At 49.5% G+C, this 16276-nt stretch overlaps 4 protein-coding genes across 4 annotated transcripts; 2 read left to right on the top strand and 2 right to left on the bottom strand.

Moving 5' to 3' along the window:
• The first annotated feature begins 168 nt into the window (after nucleotides 1–168).
• On the top strand, nucleotides 169–3304 carry AFUA_5G05830 (magnesium transporter CorA family protein). The gene is made up of 2 exons (XM_748956.2): nucleotides 169–2530; nucleotides 2587–3304. The coding sequence occupies exons 1-2, from the start codon at nucleotides 1119–1121 to the stop codon at nucleotides 3164–3166; spliced, it is 1992 nt and encodes a 663-aa protein (XP_754049.1). The 5' UTR covers nucleotides 169–1118; the 3' UTR covers nucleotides 3167–3304.
• Nucleotides 3305–3345: 41 nt separating this feature from the next.
• Nucleotides 3346–5652, top strand: mid1 (MID1 family protein; the record flags this gene model as incomplete). The annotated part of the gene is made up of 2 exons (XM_748955.2): nucleotides 3346–4905; nucleotides 4967–5652. Exons 1-2 carry the CDS (start codon nucleotides 3663–3665, stop codon nucleotides 5650–5652), a joined length of 1929 nt encoding a protein of 642 aa, XP_754048.1. The 5' UTR covers nucleotides 3346–3662.
• Nucleotides 5653–6121: 469 nt separating this feature from the next.
• AFUA_5G05850 (splicing factor ESS-2 family protein) lies at nucleotides 6122–7519 on the bottom strand (the record flags this gene model as incomplete). The annotated part of the gene is made up of 1 exon (XM_748954.1): nucleotides 6122–7519. One exon carries the CDS (start codon nucleotides 7517–7519, stop codon nucleotides 6122–6124), a length of 1398 nt encoding a protein of 465 aa, XP_754047.1.
• Nucleotides 7520–8447: 928 nt separating this feature from the next.
• AFUA_5G05860 (uncharacterized protein) lies at nucleotides 8448–14777 on the bottom strand. Its single transcript, XM_748953.2, has 2 exons — nucleotides 10621–14777; nucleotides 8448–10535 (listed from the first exon to the last, which is right to left on the bottom strand). Exons 1-2 carry the CDS (start codon nucleotides 11090–11092, stop codon nucleotides 8560–8562), a joined length of 2448 nt encoding a protein of 815 aa, XP_754046.1. The 5' UTR covers nucleotides 11093–14777; the 3' UTR covers nucleotides 8448–8559.
• Between the last annotated feature and the right edge of the window lie 1499 nt (nucleotides 14778–16276).

Genomic DNA, 16276 nt, shown 5'->3' on the forward strand with positions numbered 1-16276 from the left:
GATAAATGTTGCTCAATGTTGAGTATCTACCACTATGGGAGTATTTCTTAGACAACCGTCGCATCTGGTGGGGAAAGTAAGTTACAATGGAGTGCTGTACGGAGTAATGCCCCCGTTATGGTTCCATACACTTAGCTTCTTGCCCCTCTTTTTTTTGCTGTTTTTTTTCCCTCCTTTCCCCATTGTATCAGTAACCTTAGTGTCGTTACCTTTTCTTTAAAAACCATCGTCCAGTCTTTCTGTCTTTCTACCTCAAGGACTACTCATTTCAACCCGCCTGGGTGTACACCCTTTCCAACTATTTGTCTTTATAGGATTGCAGTGTCCTATTTATTGCATTCTATTGGATTGCCTTCGATCCTGTTTCTGCGTGCAGATCGGTTGTTCAGTCGTTCAGCATCTCTTGTTGGTGTGGACTGAACTTAGCAGTTTTTGTTTCTCTTGAAAAAGCCCTCCATATCACACCACTCTGTTCATCGACCCATCGCTGGGGTTGAAAATCTCTGCATCATCGTCTCTTTTTGCTTTGCACATCTATCGCTTTTGTTCGATTGCTAGTTTTTGTTCTTGGCTGGCTTCTTGTTGACTCTTACGAGCTATATTTCACTCGTGTTCCAGCAGGATTCTTGCATTAACGTCATCGACAAAAGGATCTGCGGTGTATTTCGACAAACCTCTTTCAAAAGAGCCCACTTGTCGACACAACGCCTTCTATTTTCGCAATCCTGGAGCGACAAGGCTCCTATCCTCATTACACAGTCAAGTTGGCGGGGACTCGCTGCAACCGGACCTCTTTCCTTCACCCTCTTTTGGGCCCCAAGTTCAGGGTCTTCTGCGGGGGCGACACCAGACCCCCATAACTAGGCTTACATAGCAAAATCTTAATTCTGGCACAAACAGGTACATCGGTTATGCCAGGCCCTCTAGAGGGGTCTGGCTAATGGATGGAGGAGCACTATTTTCCGGAGTGCCTTAATACTCTGTCGTCCTTCCTCGCCTGAACGTCAAGAAACGAATCAATCACCTGCACGAAGCCCTCACATCTCCGCTTTTCCTAACGTCATCGGTCGATCAGAACTCTTTACAATTGTGCTTGCTACGCAGTCAAACCAGCCGCAATGTCTGAATCCCCGAAGTCCGAGAAGTATATGTGCCTGACTCGGTTCAGCACGCCAGTTCCCGAATTAGATGATCATCGATTTCAACTTGATTCCCCACCTCGAATCGAAGCTACCGCTGATATTTCTCTGAGTCGGCAAAACACTGCTCAGCATGCCTACCATCAAGAGACGCCTCAGCGTCCCGATTTGCTCTCAATTCAAGATGCGCTTCGGGAAGCGGGATCGCTTTCCCGGGATTTTGAGCAAGCTATACTGGATGATGATCGATCAGGCAAAGATATCAATACTCTCGGCCGTCGCTTCTCCGTTGACCCAAACGGTAATGTCCGCCATGGTCGTACGTGGAGCCGAACCCATCAGGAACTTGCGAATATGTCACGGGAATCATCTCCCTCAGCAAGGTCATCGTCGCCTCCAAATTCGGTTGAAGCCTTCGCAGACCCCCGCCGCCGCGAGCGTGCGAATACACTGGAGAGCCATGCGACCCCAGATCTCGAGGCCATTCTGCAGCGCACAGTGTCCGGTGGTACTCATCCCCGCCGCCCGACCTTTAGTAACGCAAGTGCTATCAGACCGCAACCAGGTGATATCCAGCTAGAACCAAACGACGAGAGTTGCGTACCGACGTATGAGCAACCTGGCAGGATCCCGGTGATCGACTACGAGGAATTGGAGGAATTTGTGGCTTTGAGCCGGCAAATGAAGCCCTCAACTTCCCGGCGTAAGCAGAGTCTAAGCTCTCAGAGTCGGGGGCCTCGCGTTTTCTATGATCTGCGCCCAGGGCTTCGGAAGTCTGATGTTGAAGGCGAGAAGCGTTCTTCGAGTGCTGATCGCTCTTCTTCGGACCTCATGGACGCAGATTTGAAGACAGCCGATAAGGTCTATGCGAACGTCGTGGATGAAAAAGACATAGTGGAAAAGCTTCAGAATGAGAACGAGCCGACCCGCTTCGGCTTTTTCTCATCCGAGTCCCAGAGCACTGTGCATGCGGCGGAACTGGGGGACCTTGTGCTCCCTGGTGATACTTTCCGGGATCTCTTTCAACTTGGCCCGGAGGGAGGTGTGTGGTGGTTGGACGTACTCAATCCAACAGAGGAGGAAGTTGCTGCACTCTCGCGGGCATTTTCCATCCATCCACTGACTACGGAAGATATCTTGACTCAAGAAGCCCGTGAAAAGGTCGAGCTTTTCAAGCAATATTACTTTGTCTGCTTCCGGACATTCTATCAGCTCGACAAGACAGACGAACGCTTCATGGAGCCCGTCAACTTCTACATGGTTGTTTTCCGCGACGGTGTCCTCTCATTCTCATTCACCGAGAATCCACACGCGGCAAATGTCAGGAAGAGAATTGGGAAGCTTCGTGATTATGTGTCCCTCAGTAGTGACTGGATCTGTTATGCCATGATGTAAGTCACAAGGGCGTGATTTCTAATGAGACCGTCTAGTTCTAACGTTGGCACAGTGACGACATTGTTGATAGTTTTGGGCCTGTCATCCGAGAGATTGAGATCGAATCTGAGGCAATTGAGGACCTCGTTTTCATCGCGCGCGTCGACGATTTTGAATCCTTCTTACCGCGAATCGGTGGCCTTCGTAAGAAGGTCATGAGCTTGATGCGCCTTCTAGGTGGCAAAGCAGATGTCATTCGCGGTTTCTCCAAGCGTTGCAACGAGCAGTACTCCGTCACTCCGCGTGGAGACATTGGCCTGTATTTAGGTGACATCCAAGATCACGTGGTGACCATGATGTCAAACTTGGCCCACTTCGAGAAGATGCTCAGCCGCTCACATACCAACTATCTTGCGCAGCTCAATGTCACTAACTTGGTGCTGGGCAATCATGTTAATAAAGTCCTGAGCAAGGTGACGCTGATTGCTACTATGCTGGTACCGATGAATCTGATATGTGGTCTGTTCGGAATGAATGTCCGAGTCCCTGGTGAAGGGCAGGAAGGCCTGGGGTGGTTCTTTGGCATTGTTGGGGTCATTGCAGCTGTTATTGTCCTCAGTGGCATAGCTGCTCGGTATTATAAGCTTGTTTAGAGAAGTGTGTATAGCTTTAGAGGCCGTTTATGTGCCCTATAATAACAAAATACAGTCGGTTTTCGCTGATAATGTATTGGACTACCTGTCTGCCTTGAAATAGTCGCTAATATCTACTACTATCTATAATCATAAAACTACCATCCGACTCCGCACGTTGGTCTTTGCATGACAGGAGATGATACGATTATATGGAGAGTCGTTGATCGAAGAACGTAGAGGAGTGGCTGTGCCATTTTTGTGGCGCAAATTCCTTCAAAGTCCTGAACTATCAACCGAGGAGTGCCGCTTGTCTAACTCCATAGATCAGAATGAATTGAAACCGAGCTGGTTCTCTTGCTTCGACAACTCCCGCCACGAACTCCCCGCGAATGTTTTCATAGCATTGCTTCTCGCAGGTGTCCCGCCATGAGAGAAAAGCTGTTGCCTTATCTCCGGTTGATTTTGTAATTCTCGAGCCTGAGGTGGATATCGTCCTTCGGAGCCCAGTTGGTTGATGCAACTATCCATGCGGACTGATTTTTCATCTATGCATTACCTTTCAGTTGCATATTTCGGCGCCTTAATATTATTATACGGCCCTATCTTTCTTGTCAAGCCGTGCCTTGCTCTTGATCCGCCCTCTGATTCCGCCCTCTTGATCTTCAGCAACGACACGAATGTGATTCTACACGACGTCACAGGACAATTCACATCCCTCCATGGATCATACAGTGGACTTGATGTTCAGGATACCGGGAGCGAAAATGGAGAAACTCGAGGTCTCGACCTTGTTCGCAGGGTTCCGCCTGGTGTGTCATCTCTAGGGAACAACCAGTTCAAGACCAGCGGTATCAAGCTCGGAGAGACTCAATGGTGGTATTTTCCCAAGGAGTCCGTCAACGGAAAGAAATCTAACGTCACATCCGGGCTCCCTGAGAGGATTTCTGTCGACCGGACAAGCCAGCAAACTGTCAGGTCGGACGAACTTCGGAAGCGGGACGGAGACACCGTCAAGCGCTCAACCTCCGTATATCTCTCTCTGACGATGTGCTCAAAGCCCGATATCAACATTACCAATGGCACTATTCCTGACTCTGTCCCATCATTACCGGAATTAAATTTGTACGTGTCTACCTCGGAGTCACTCCAAAAACCGGGCCCGGGACAAGATAGCTCAAAGCAGGAAGTGTTTACGGCGGATGAGGGCTATGTGGGAGCTTCTGTGCAGGCAGATGGGGATGTTTTTATAGGAGTCGCAGTGCAAAATTCGACGGCGTACTCCGGGGGCTACACATATGAGATTGCTGCCTCAATCGACGCTTATTTTCACAGCGTTGTGGACGAGCCATTTTTACATTTTGTTGACGCGGACATCCATGCCGCACTCTTGACAACAGACAATTTGACCCTTTCAGAAGAGGGGAGCGAGAATTATCAGCAGTGGATGAATCTGACACCGCCGTTCACAATGTTTGCTCATAATGTGAATGATACAGCAATCTCAGGCCTTCAACGGTCGTACTGTGCTCTTGAGCAATTGGCCCAGATTAGAGAAGGTGACCACGGGGTCGAAGGTGGGATGACGAACCGTGGTCTGGGCAAGAAACCGAAGGAGCAGTTCTACATCACCGGTCTCAACCGGACTTCCAATTACTCTGGAATTCTCGCAATGGATGGAAACTCCACCAACTCAGGGAACGGGATTGTTGGCGGAGGAGGGACGGTCTGGAAACCCATGTACTTTGCAACCAAGTCAGGTGAGCAAGTGACCAGCCTATGCTCTTCTTTGAAACGATCGAAGGTGCTGACCTGGAACAGATGACAACTGTGCGGTCCTTTTCAACCTGACATTCTGCTCAGAAGTTGCGTATGCAGTTCCATCAAACCCCGAATTTGGGATCGCACAACTTGGTGCGAAATACGACAAATATGCCGAGGCTCTGTACAGGAACTTTTCCTATTCTCTGGACCAGATCCAATGCAACACAACCAACGAAACCAGCTTCTCTTTGGCTGTGAGTTGCAACGACTGTGCGGATGCTTACAAGCAATGGCTTTGTGCGGTGACCATCCCCCGTTGTGCCGACTTCTCAAGCAACAGTGTGTTTCTCCAGGTCCGAAACGCGGGCCAACAGTTCATCAACGGCAGTTCTCTCAGCCCCACCGACCCCAGGCGCAGGGATCCTGCGCAGAACAAGTCGCGCAATTCCATGATAGACGATCAGATCCGCCCGGGCCCTTACAAGGAGATCTTACCGTGCCAAGACATCTGCTACAGCTTGGTGAAGCGCTGTCCCGCCGCTCTAGGGTTCAGTTGCCCCCAGGGTGCGCGGCTCAGTTCTGCCTACGGCCAGCGCGGTTCGAGCAGCGAGATCACCTGCAGCTATCCGGGGGCAGCGTATGATTTGAACGCTGGACGGGCCCGCCGCGAGCCTCTGGGTTGGCTTTTACTTGCAATGGGGAGCTTCTGGTTTTCTTTTTGGGCTCTCAGGGTGGACGCCTAGATGCATTCTCTTTTTCAGGATTCTTCGCATCGGAGCGAATCGCAGCGCAAAATAATCATGTCTTTGAACCAGGTTCCAATGATACCCTCCCTGGCTTAAGGTCTACTGTTTGCTATCTGTTGTTGAAAGTTGACCATTGGATAGCTAGTTGAATTGCATTTTCTACATAATTCCCATGGACTTTAGCTACCCAGAAGATGGCACAAGCCGTGACATGGCTGCAACGGGACTTGGCCCCATCCGCATGAGTGTATAGCAACCTCTCGAGGTTTGCGATATCTTTTTATCATGATCAATAGAAGGGCATCTGCCCTGTGAAACTTAGAATAACCGATTACCCGCCTCGCAATGCAACCCGCCAGCAACGCCAACATCCCAATCATCCGGAGAAAAATCTATCAATCATAATGTAATGGGCCAAGGGAAGAGACAAAATAGATGTTGCCGGCTCGTAGGAAGAAGTCAACGATCATTTAGCTTTCCTCGGCGTCGGGGTCCACATATTCCTCAGACTTGAGGACGAGCTTGCTGCCGGTCGAGGTGTGCTTCCAACCCGTTGCAGAAGTTTCTGCGCCGCAGGGGTCAGAGCCTTGCCCTGTCCGCTCGACGCAGCAGCCGCAGGGGTACGTAGCCCAAAATCCAACCGAGGGCTGCTCGCGAAACGCGGCGTTACGGGCGTTGTGATCTCGCGCGCCGCCTTCTCGGCGCGTTTCGTTCTTGCTACCCGGTCGACCATGCGGTGGTGCAGTTCTTCCCGTTTGCAGTTCTCCCTGATTGAAAAAGGGTTGGGAGCAGAGTCGCTCGCCCCCAGCAGGCGAAGATCGTCACCTGACAGGGATGTCAACTCTGAGCTTTCCGCGGCAGCATGGCCGTAGTCCGGTTCAGGCTCGTCCTCGTCGACGAAAGCATATCCGTTAACCCTTGGTGTCTCTCCTCCGGCATATCCCGCTTCGGATTCCGTGAGTCGGGGCCGGCCAGCAATGGCATCTTTAATGGCGGATATCGATGGCGAGGGAGGGACATTGTTGCCCTCCTGCTGGACACTTGGCTCCGGTAGCCTGGTATTCTCGTGCACCACTCGCTTAGGCCCCGCACGCGAAAGAGCTTCAGCTTTTTGTGAAATCGTCTCGTGTGTGTCCTCTATCGACGACGGCATGAACATGAGTGAGTTTTCCGGTCGGGACTTCCAGGTATCCGGCTTTGCGGGCCGGGCATCCAAATCCGTCTTGATCGCCAGCTGTCGCTCAATACTGCCCCCCTGTGCTGCGATGCGTTTCGCTTCCCGTTGTCGGTGGGCAATTTGCCGGGCCGTAGGAATCTTGTTTCCACTCCAGAGCCAGGCATACTTCTCCTGACGCTTGGCATTCTGTTTGTCCAGCAGTTTATTGAACGACTCATTGTCTTCGCTGGTGTATTTGGCCTGGAATGCCATGAGCCCCAGATTGGACACATCTGGGATATCTTTAGGAGCGGACTCAGACATTGCAGCCGTCGTTGTTGAGATCACCGACCTCGGCGTATCTCCTTGCCAGCCAGTCGGGGTGTCATACGGTCGTTCTGTACCATGGAGGCGTGGAACGGTACGAGCTCTGCCAGGAGTCTTTAACAAATCCGTGAGTTTCTTTTTAGAACTCGTAATCCACGCTTTGTCCTTCGATTCCAGCGCGTCTAGGTACTCCTGCTTCACTCGCTCCTCCAGCAGTCCGGGAAAGTAGTCACGAGCAATAATTTCCGACAAGGCATTCGTGTAGACATCTTCGTCCAGGACCGTGGCTGGCCGTCTAATCCGCTTCGGTGGAGGAGGGGGGGGCATAAGACTTTGTTCGCTTTGACGTTTGGTCAACGTTTGCGATGGAGTGGAGGCCATGTTGAACGACTTCGAGGGTGGGCTGCGAGGACGGAAAGTCAAGAAAAAGAGCCTGTTCACAACAGTGGTTGATCAAATGACAATCGCATGCTGATAGTCAGTGACCGCATGGTTTCCTTGTTCGTCCGCCTGCCTGCCTTCCCCTCTTTCCTTCTTCCTGAGTTTCTTTCTGCCTTTCTTTCGAAGAATAGTGGAAGGTTGAGCGGGTCTGAATCTTGGAGGTTGATAAGGCCGCCGAAGTGGCGTCAAGCGGATGACGACGTCACGTTATTTAGGCTGATGGTTTACCAGCTACAGTTGTTCCTATTCGATACCTTCAAGAGACAGCAACTTTTCTGTACAGAACAATCAGAAGGACTCAACAGCATTGTCGATAATATCTAGAATTCATTTCTTCTTTTGCTTCTCGCCAAAATCAAAACATGAAAGGCGGGCCGATCCATGCCTCTTATGTGTACAGAGCTGTGTCCCAAGATCGACAAGAGACGCAAACAGGACAAAAAAAAATACCAAAACCAGAAGATCAAAACCAGGAAAAGAGAGCAAAAGAAAAATAAAAAAGAAAACAAAGGCAGGAATGAATGTAGTCTGCCTTGCAAAGTACCCTATCCTACCCACCGCATTTTCCCAACCGTCCATGCCAGATAAACACCCAGACATCTCTTCGTTTCCTCCTCCAAAACAGTCGCTGAGAAATGCAAATCGAATCTAAATCACTGACACAGATAACACCGAGAGTGCAAGGTTGAACGAAGGTATGCAAATAATCAACAAAAATCAAGTTATATGAAGGCTTGACCCACAGGAGGATGCTAACAACAAGGAAATGAGATTCGTCAAGTCGTGGAAGTGGTCTATGGAGCGACTGGTCGGTTTGAACAAAAAAAAAAAAAAAAAAAAAAAAAAAAAAAAAAAAAAAGAGGAGGGGGGGGGGGGGGGGAAAGATCGGACAGATGAGACAAGGGAGCGAAGTGACAGCACACTTCGTCAAGCTCGATCCATGGAGTAAAAGGCACGGATAGCGAATTTTTGCAACAGTTTCAATTCGCTGCAGGGGTAGGGAAAAGGGAGTATGATGTCCTGCCCTTTCTTCGGTTCGGGCTCTTCAGCGGGACTGGAGGAAGTGGTGCCGAAGCATTTCTCCTAGTAGTCCTGACGGTTCGTGGAACATCTACCTCAGATGTTGATTTTGCTCTATCGTGAACCATACCGCTTGCCCGCGCCGGGTCTGCAGGCCCGGGACTTGGGTTATTCTCAGATCGCGACATGATCTGTGTCTCAATCTCTCGTGCCAAACTCCTGGTCTGCCGGTGGTAGCAAGGAACTTCCGTACGGCCTGCCGATGACGGCGCTGTGTGACTAGACTGCTCCATGGAGGGCAAGTGTTCCATGGATGGCAGTTCCCGGCTGCTTGCCAGGCTATGCACCAGCTCTGGGACGCTGGCCGTCGAGACAGAGGAACGATGTTTGCGGACAATAGATGCGGCACGGGAAAGTATCAGGCTCTCCTGTGAGTTGCACTTGCTGATGGGAGAAAAACTGCTTCGGGGAGACACCGGATGGTCCATAGCGTGAATTACTCCCTGTGAGCAAAAGGAGAAATGCCGATCAGATTCCGCATCAGCCGCTAGGTACTCCTCGTACAGTGTGTCATGCGTCATCTGTTTTCCGATAGCAGATGGGAAGATTGATGAATTGACCGGCTGAAAATAATCTCCGCCGGTCGAAACGATTTCGCTCTCATACTCGGCGCTGGACGGAGTCACAGCTACTTGGGAGCTGAGTGACGAACGGGCTTGGCTGGGATCCAACTCTGGACTGGGTAAACGCGGCATGTTGAGCTGCGTAGGGCGAAGAAGCTCGACGTCCTTGCTCTCGTTTGCTGGCCCCCCACAAGCTGCTCTGGAGTCATCATCGTTATCTGCCGGACGAGCCTCATCCAGCGAATTACCTGACCAGTCAAAGTCAAATGTTGATTCCGCCGCATGCTCGTAGCAATAATCGATATCAGCATCCCAAGACTCATAGATGGTTTCATAGGCAGGTTTGCGGTGAGCGGATGACCGCCGGCGAATTGGTCCTCCAACCGCTTGGTCGGCAGCATCCTGGAACAGACGATACTGTGGAAGAGTAGGAGAGCCGAGCGCCGCGGAAAACTTTCTGGAGAGCTCCTCAGCAACGCAGATGGATAGTCGAGACTTGCGATGTTGAACAGACGAGATTGGCACCTTGGCTGAAGGGTCTATCTGAGATGAGGATGGAGAGGATGCTGTATCGGCATTCGCCTCAGGGCTATCATGCCAGGAAGTGATGCCCTCCTCCTCAGGTACTTCTTTCAACACAGACTTGAGGCTAGGAAGGGAGACAGACGACTCAGCGTCTATTCTTTCGGTGCTTGCGTCTGTGGTGACAGCATGTTCCGGTTGGAACGAAAATATCCCTTCAACCCTAAACTGTGGCATGGAGGAGTACTGTTCCACGTCGTCTGTATTACCATACACGTGTTCAGGGTATGTGGGCTGGGAGGACAAGCCAAGAATCTCATCAATGGCGCGTGGTGCGGGCTCAGACAAGTCTGGTGAAGCTGTCAGTTGAGGGGAGATCGTTCTCGGCGGCGGAGTGGTGGAGCCGGCCCTGGGATATCTCGGCACAGGCCGAGAGAAATTCTCAAAGACGCGCGATTCTCTTCTGGCTCGGTGATCGTGCTGTTTCGGACTGACCGAAGATGAAACGCCTGGAGAAACTGGGGGGCTTGTCAGAGTCGGAGAAGTTTGGTGCTCTGCAGTAGCGGCCCCGCCATCTGTGAGATCTTCTGATGAGAAGCCTCGAAAATGGAGATCGTCTGCCCGAATGCCCTTGAGTCCCGTCATCGGTCTCTGAGAGGCACGGATGGCGGAAAATTCGGTGACAATGTCATTTTCTCTGGCTTTATCCAGCGCCTGAAATTGGGACGGACTCGTATGAGTCAGATGGTGGAAATCAAAGGGATTGGAAATCAGGCTCTTCAAATGTTCGTCTGTATACCCATGTTACCGAGGGAATCAATTTGAAGTCTCTTTATCTCCAGCGAATATTACTCTGGGCGGGGGCGTTTGACTTACGAGCATTACTTTGTCGCGTCTTGTGGTGGCGACTGAAGATCTCTGAGACCTCGAAACGAGACTTTTCGCGCTCTACTTCATCCTCCTCGTCCAGAGTGGCGGCGATATTGAACTTGCTTCCCTGACGGCGGAGAATTCGGCTCCCCCGTGTAAAGAGTGATTTGGTCATACTCTCATGCCTCTCATGCCTGTCCGATCGAGTACCTGCGGAGGAGCTGGCTCGGTCTTCACTGGAGTAGGGCAATGAGGCAGCGTCCGCAGAAGTCATAGACGAAGCGGGCGAGCGGCGGGAGGATGAGGTGGAGGTTGAGGTATTGCTCCTGGATCGACCACTGAAGACCGAGAGGCGTTTGGGACTGTGAGCATGAACGGTTGACCTTGAGCGGATGTGGGCCGCATAGTCCGGGAGATCATTGGAAGCTCTGGTGGATGGCCGGTCAGAGAGATCCGCATCTTCTTGCCTTGCAAGCATGGTGGGACAGTGAGATTGATGGATCCCGATAACAAGACGATCTTTTGTGCAGATGGACTGCAGCGAGGTGATGGTTTGCAATCAATAGAGAGTGAGAATGGCAAAGGCCAGGAAGTTCACCAAACAAGCATTCAGATGGGAAGATGCTTTTCAGTCTTTGACCTTGGAAAGGGATTATTTTCCCTTGAAGATTTTCCCTTGAAGTCGAGGACGGGTTGTGAGCGAGATCCAAGATCGACCAGAGCATATAAACCAGATCTTTGTTGGGAGATCAGGAATTCCAAGCGAGCCATTGACTCGTGCGAGACTGGAGAGAGAGGGAGAGAAGGGGGCCAACGGTGGGTGTTTCCCCTTGTGTTTTAGAAATGTATCGGGTTCAGGAGACAAGTGAGTGGTATGGAACTCTAACACGAAGTATCAAGAGAGATGTTGCAACAGAAATCGTGCTTAAGACCAGCAGGCAGAGTAAGAAGCTTTGAGTGAATGAATGACAGAATGAGAAAGACTGTGGACTAATGAGCGGTTCACTGATCGATCATCAAGAGCAGTGAGTGTATCAAGGTTATGTTGTGTCGGAGGACATGGATGCCTTTCAACCCACAAAAAAAAGAAGACAACCCAAAGGGATTGGAATAGTAATGATTGAGGGTGGAGTCAAAGATGGAGAAAGATAGACCGAAAAAATCTCAGATTTGAGGGTCCAGAACGGCGAGTAAAATATAGTAGCAGTGGAGGATTTTGGATAACGATAATAGGAGGAGGGGCAGGAGCAGGATCTAGTAGTAAGATCATATAACGGCGCAGGTACTTGTCATCTAGCCACTCCGTTGACACTCCATAAACAAATAAGATGAAATCAGCTCGGACAGGAGCACAGAGTAGCAGATATGATGATTGTGACGATCATAAGAAACGAACGACGCGAACACTCCTACTACGACCAGGGAGGCTAGTACAGAGCGGTAGTTAAACTGCTAAAGTACCTAACTTACCTAGTATCCTAGCCGAAGCCGTGTAAGGTGTAAACAATAATGTAAAATAGAGTCTTTTGGGTCTAGAGAGGAAAAGAGGAAGGATTAGATTAAACGATCGAATCCATTTGACGATACTCCGTAGACTACTCCGTACACACACTGGAGTCCGGGGAGATTCACGGAGGACAAGAACACTAAAAAATAATGAGTTTAGACTGTGATTTATATATAAGTATGGGTATTTTATCAATTTATTATTTACTATTGTTATCACGATCGTTTGGTAAATAGCATAAGAGGAGGCTAGCTACCTCGAATTTAGGGACGTAACTCGCAGTTACCACCCGCTGTAAGGTACTTAGCGTCCCTGCTTCTTATGGAGGAAGGCTGGCTCAACTTCACTCCTATTTGGCTTTTTCATACAGAGCAAAGCCTGGGCTGGATAAAATGATGATAAGCCAACAGCCCACGTTCTCACCGTTGAAAAGCTACAGTAATAAGGAGAGGGAGTACCGGAAAGGAAAAATAAATAGAAAAAAAAAAAAAAAGAAAAAGAAAAAAATAACGGAAATGAGATTGAAAATGAAAATGAAAAATAAATAAATCAGTAAAATTAGCTACAGGAAGCAAAAGCAAAAACATCAGCCGGTCCGGTGGGAGTCTTAGATTTCCAGAAGGCAGAACGAAAATGGGAAAGAAGGGCACGAGAGGGGGAGTCCACTAGGGGGACGAAAAGTAAAAGCCAAAAAAGCCCCCCGTTCCTCCCCCCCCAAAAAAAGATAGTTGTTATAGCTCATTTACAGTCTCAGGCCTCAGTACACAATATATCACTACACGTCCATCCGTTGGTGACACCCAACAAGTACCTGACACATTTAGAGTACAGATACATAGAGCAGCAATACCCCTCATGCGTGGATAACTGCATTATTCTGTGGAGCTACCTCCAACTACCCACGTTCGTTACCCTATCCTTGGACCCAGGTACCTAGCTATATATTGGTAGCTGGTTATTGGTGGTATCTCCTCCAACCAGGTAGGTGCTTACTGTAGCTGTTCCATACCTCGGTAGGATATTGACACCACGAATCTCAAGGGAAATCCCGTTATCCTCCCTTGCCAACACGCTGTAGCACTCTCAATGTAAGGACAACTCAGGACAGCGACAACCCAAGACAGTGTGTGTCCGCAAGGTCAGTCCGTGAGAGAGCCCAACGTCTAGATTCGGAGTACTATCTAGAATTACTGTTGGATGAGGGACGATCCCAAATGTTCTCTGTTCAGATCAGCAGTCTGATAAAAGGATTGGCTCCGTCAAGGCCCCAAATGATTCTGGAATTGGAGGCTCCATTCTCATCCCGTCCAGGAACTCGGAGGTATCCCTCCGGATCATGGCCAATAATGCACGGTGTGAATATACAAGGAGGGCACAGATACGACGTATCCGAAGTTCTACAGTCGGCAGCTGCAAACTGCAAAGACTGCAAATGGTAAGATCCTTCTTATGCACAGACATTTCCCAGGTCCACAACTTTTCTGTTGTCAGGGCGGCTTGTCCCGTGTGTGCTGATCGCATCGCAATTTGGATATTGAACGGCTTCTCAAAGCGGCTGGTGTGTCCGATAATCTCTTTTAGGCTTTGCGGGACCTAGATGCTTCGTGAAGAAGTAAAAAACAATCACGCCAAGGAGGCAGACGAACCATGGCACAAAAGAAGAGGCGGCGAGCGTGTCTACAGAGTGGGATGCCTGCATCAAGGGGCCAAAGGCTGGCCTGTCTCCTACTCCATACACATCAAGGAGGCTAGAAATGTATGTGAAGTCTCAGAGCAGTCTGCAGGGATATGATACAGTGAACCAAGTACCTATATAGCTAGAAAACATTGATGCTGGCGGGGGACGCTGCAAATTGAAGCGCAGTTCTGAACACCGTGCTTGATGTAATTAAAGCCCATAGCTTCAAGAGTACGCACGTTGTTATCTTCCTCTGGAGTATCGCGCGACCTGGTGGAGTTTTGGCTCTTTACTTTGCTTTTTTTGGGAGCGTTTCGAGAAGAAAGAGGCCCACCCCGTAGAGAAAACGGAAAATGGAAGAGGCGGACGAGTGACGTCCCGCGGATACTTGGGAGATCGACAAGCCTCAGAAGTGAATTGAGAAGGAGGAGACGACAAACGAAACGAGCAATACTTCACGTATTTAGGTGCCTTGTAGGCTTGTAGGTACTTTGAGTCTGGGGTAATGGACATCCAACATGAACGTAAAGCCACAATGAATTGGACAAGCACCAAAGCTCATTGTTAGGCCACCGGAAGCGAAGCAATGTTTCAGGTTTGCCCCATGTTCCATAGCCACCTTGGAGAGCTCCGAACAAGGGAGCGAAGCACATGTAACAATTGACCATGGCTGGGCAACCGATGACACCTGCCTAACCAAGGGGCGCCAGCACCACCCGGTATTATAGTGCCTGAGGCCACACATGTATAATCACACAGGTACAACATCCGTACCTAACGTTGTGAGGGGAAATCTACCTACGTACTGATAGTGTGCTTGTCACTTGTAGGTAGTGGTCAGACAACCTCTGATGTGATGCAGCGGGCTATTGTGGATTATCTTGTCTTGACTACTGTTGGATTTACTCTGAGAGACTTTACATCAACCCCATGAGGCATAAAGCGCATCGCTGATTGTCCAATCATTATCGGCTTTCGTGGATGGTGAATCCAATTCTGAGAGGAATTCGGAGCACTAGACTGTACTCTGTAGTTATTATTCCCTGACTTTACCGAGTTTGGACAAGCCTTGAGAGAAGGAGTTAGTGACACACGGGACAGGCACAAGATGAAGTGGGCACTCCAGCCATTCACAGTCCAGACAAGAGAGAGGATTGTGGGCCAAACTCTTAAGGCGCATTAGTGCCGCACTACTCATGCAACTATTTTAGTATCGACGGTCAACTCATTAGCGGCCGATTCGGGTACAGGTCGACGGAGTAAGCCCTAAAGAGTGTGAATTTAGCTCGCAGAGATACCTAGGTAAGGTAAGGTAGTATAGACAGATAGCGTAGCAAGTGCAAAAGATTTGACCAGACAATCGGATCGGTACAGCAAAGCCATGTATCATGCGATACAGACAGGGGTCGAGGGAAAGCTCCATGAATGTGTTAAGTGTGAATACGATACTCTGTGCTAGGGACGTCAACGCGTTCCTACATATCAGCTAGCTATTATCCATGGATGTGATTCGTCTGCAAGGCCCCGACTCCAGAAGATAACGGCTCATTCTCACTAGTTGATGGAGTCATAAATGATAGAGCGAATTGCGGTGCGTACCACACAGTTAGGATCCAAGGGACAAATTGTTGTTGTGACTATCCCAATGAAACCTCTTGATTTCTGGAATGCGGACAGAATGTTTAGTGAAATGCGAGTATCCTTGTCAAGCTGTGTGGTCAAAAGGAAATTTCCAGCCATGTGTAGGTAGTGTACCGAGGACGGTTGAGGTCAGGACTACATACCCCGGACTCTCCAGCCACCTATGTAACTATTGGATGCACTCTTCCATCCAACAGGGGACTATCCGCTAGTGTCATGATTATTATCATTCCTAGAAGGTAACACGTTGCGGTTCCTGTAATTGTAAGCGAGATCGCGTCTGAAAACACCCCAAGCATTGTATTTCCAACCGAGTTCGAGTATAATAATCTATACTCTTGTTGAGATAGCTAGACCTCGGATAGACTCAAATATCAGGCAAATAGGAGTGTCCATTGAAGCCTAAGACATGTGTGTGTGTGTCCCACCTGCAAGAGGATGGATCGTGGCTGCAGTTTGTCCACTCTAGTTGTCTAGATCACGGATGTTTCTATTCATGTCTCATGTCGCTTGCCTAGATACTCGGCGAGGCAGAAGTCAGTTGTACTCTGTAGACAGTTTAAACATCCCTCCAAGGTAGAAGAGCACTTTCACCTGTCATATATGTGTCAACATATTCTCGTCAACCGCCAATAGTCTGTCAGAGCCTGAATCAATCCCAATATTGAGAAGTAGATAGTCCCACTTCTAGGAAGACTGAGGTAGCCTGGCATTGGCGACAGTTATGATCACCCACAGTCCCACAAAAATCCAATCTCTCTCATTGTGAACTGTGCGTCGCTGTATCGCGTCATCCATCACACAGATGCAACTAAGCACTGTAGCAAATACCAGAC

The sequence above is a fragment of the Aspergillus fumigatus genome, chromosome 5 (genome assembly GCF_000002655.1).
Source record: "Aspergillus fumigatus Af293 chromosome 5, whole genome shotgun sequence".
Classification (NCBI taxonomy): Eukaryota; Fungi; Ascomycota; class Eurotiomycetes; order Eurotiales; family Aspergillaceae; genus Aspergillus; species Aspergillus fumigatus.

Excerpts from the sequence above, each read along its gene's own strand:
- AFUA_5G05830 (XM_748956.2), top strand. The coding sequence starts at position 1,119 with ATGTCTGAATCCCCGAAGTCCGAGAAGTATATGTGCCTGACTCGGTTC. Across the intron at positions 2,531-2,586 it reads TGGATCTGTTATGCCATGAT|TGACGACATTGTTGATAGTT; the intron begins GTAAGTCACAAG and ends ACGTTGGCACAG.
- AFUA_5G05860 (XM_748953.2), bottom strand. The coding sequence starts at position 11,092 with ATGCTTGCAAGGCAAGAAGATGCGGATCTCTCTGACCGGCCATCCACC. Across the intron at positions 10,536-10,620 it reads GACGCGACAAAGTAATGCTC|ACGAACATTTGAAGAGCCTG; the intron begins GTAAGTCAAACG and ends ATGGGTATACAG.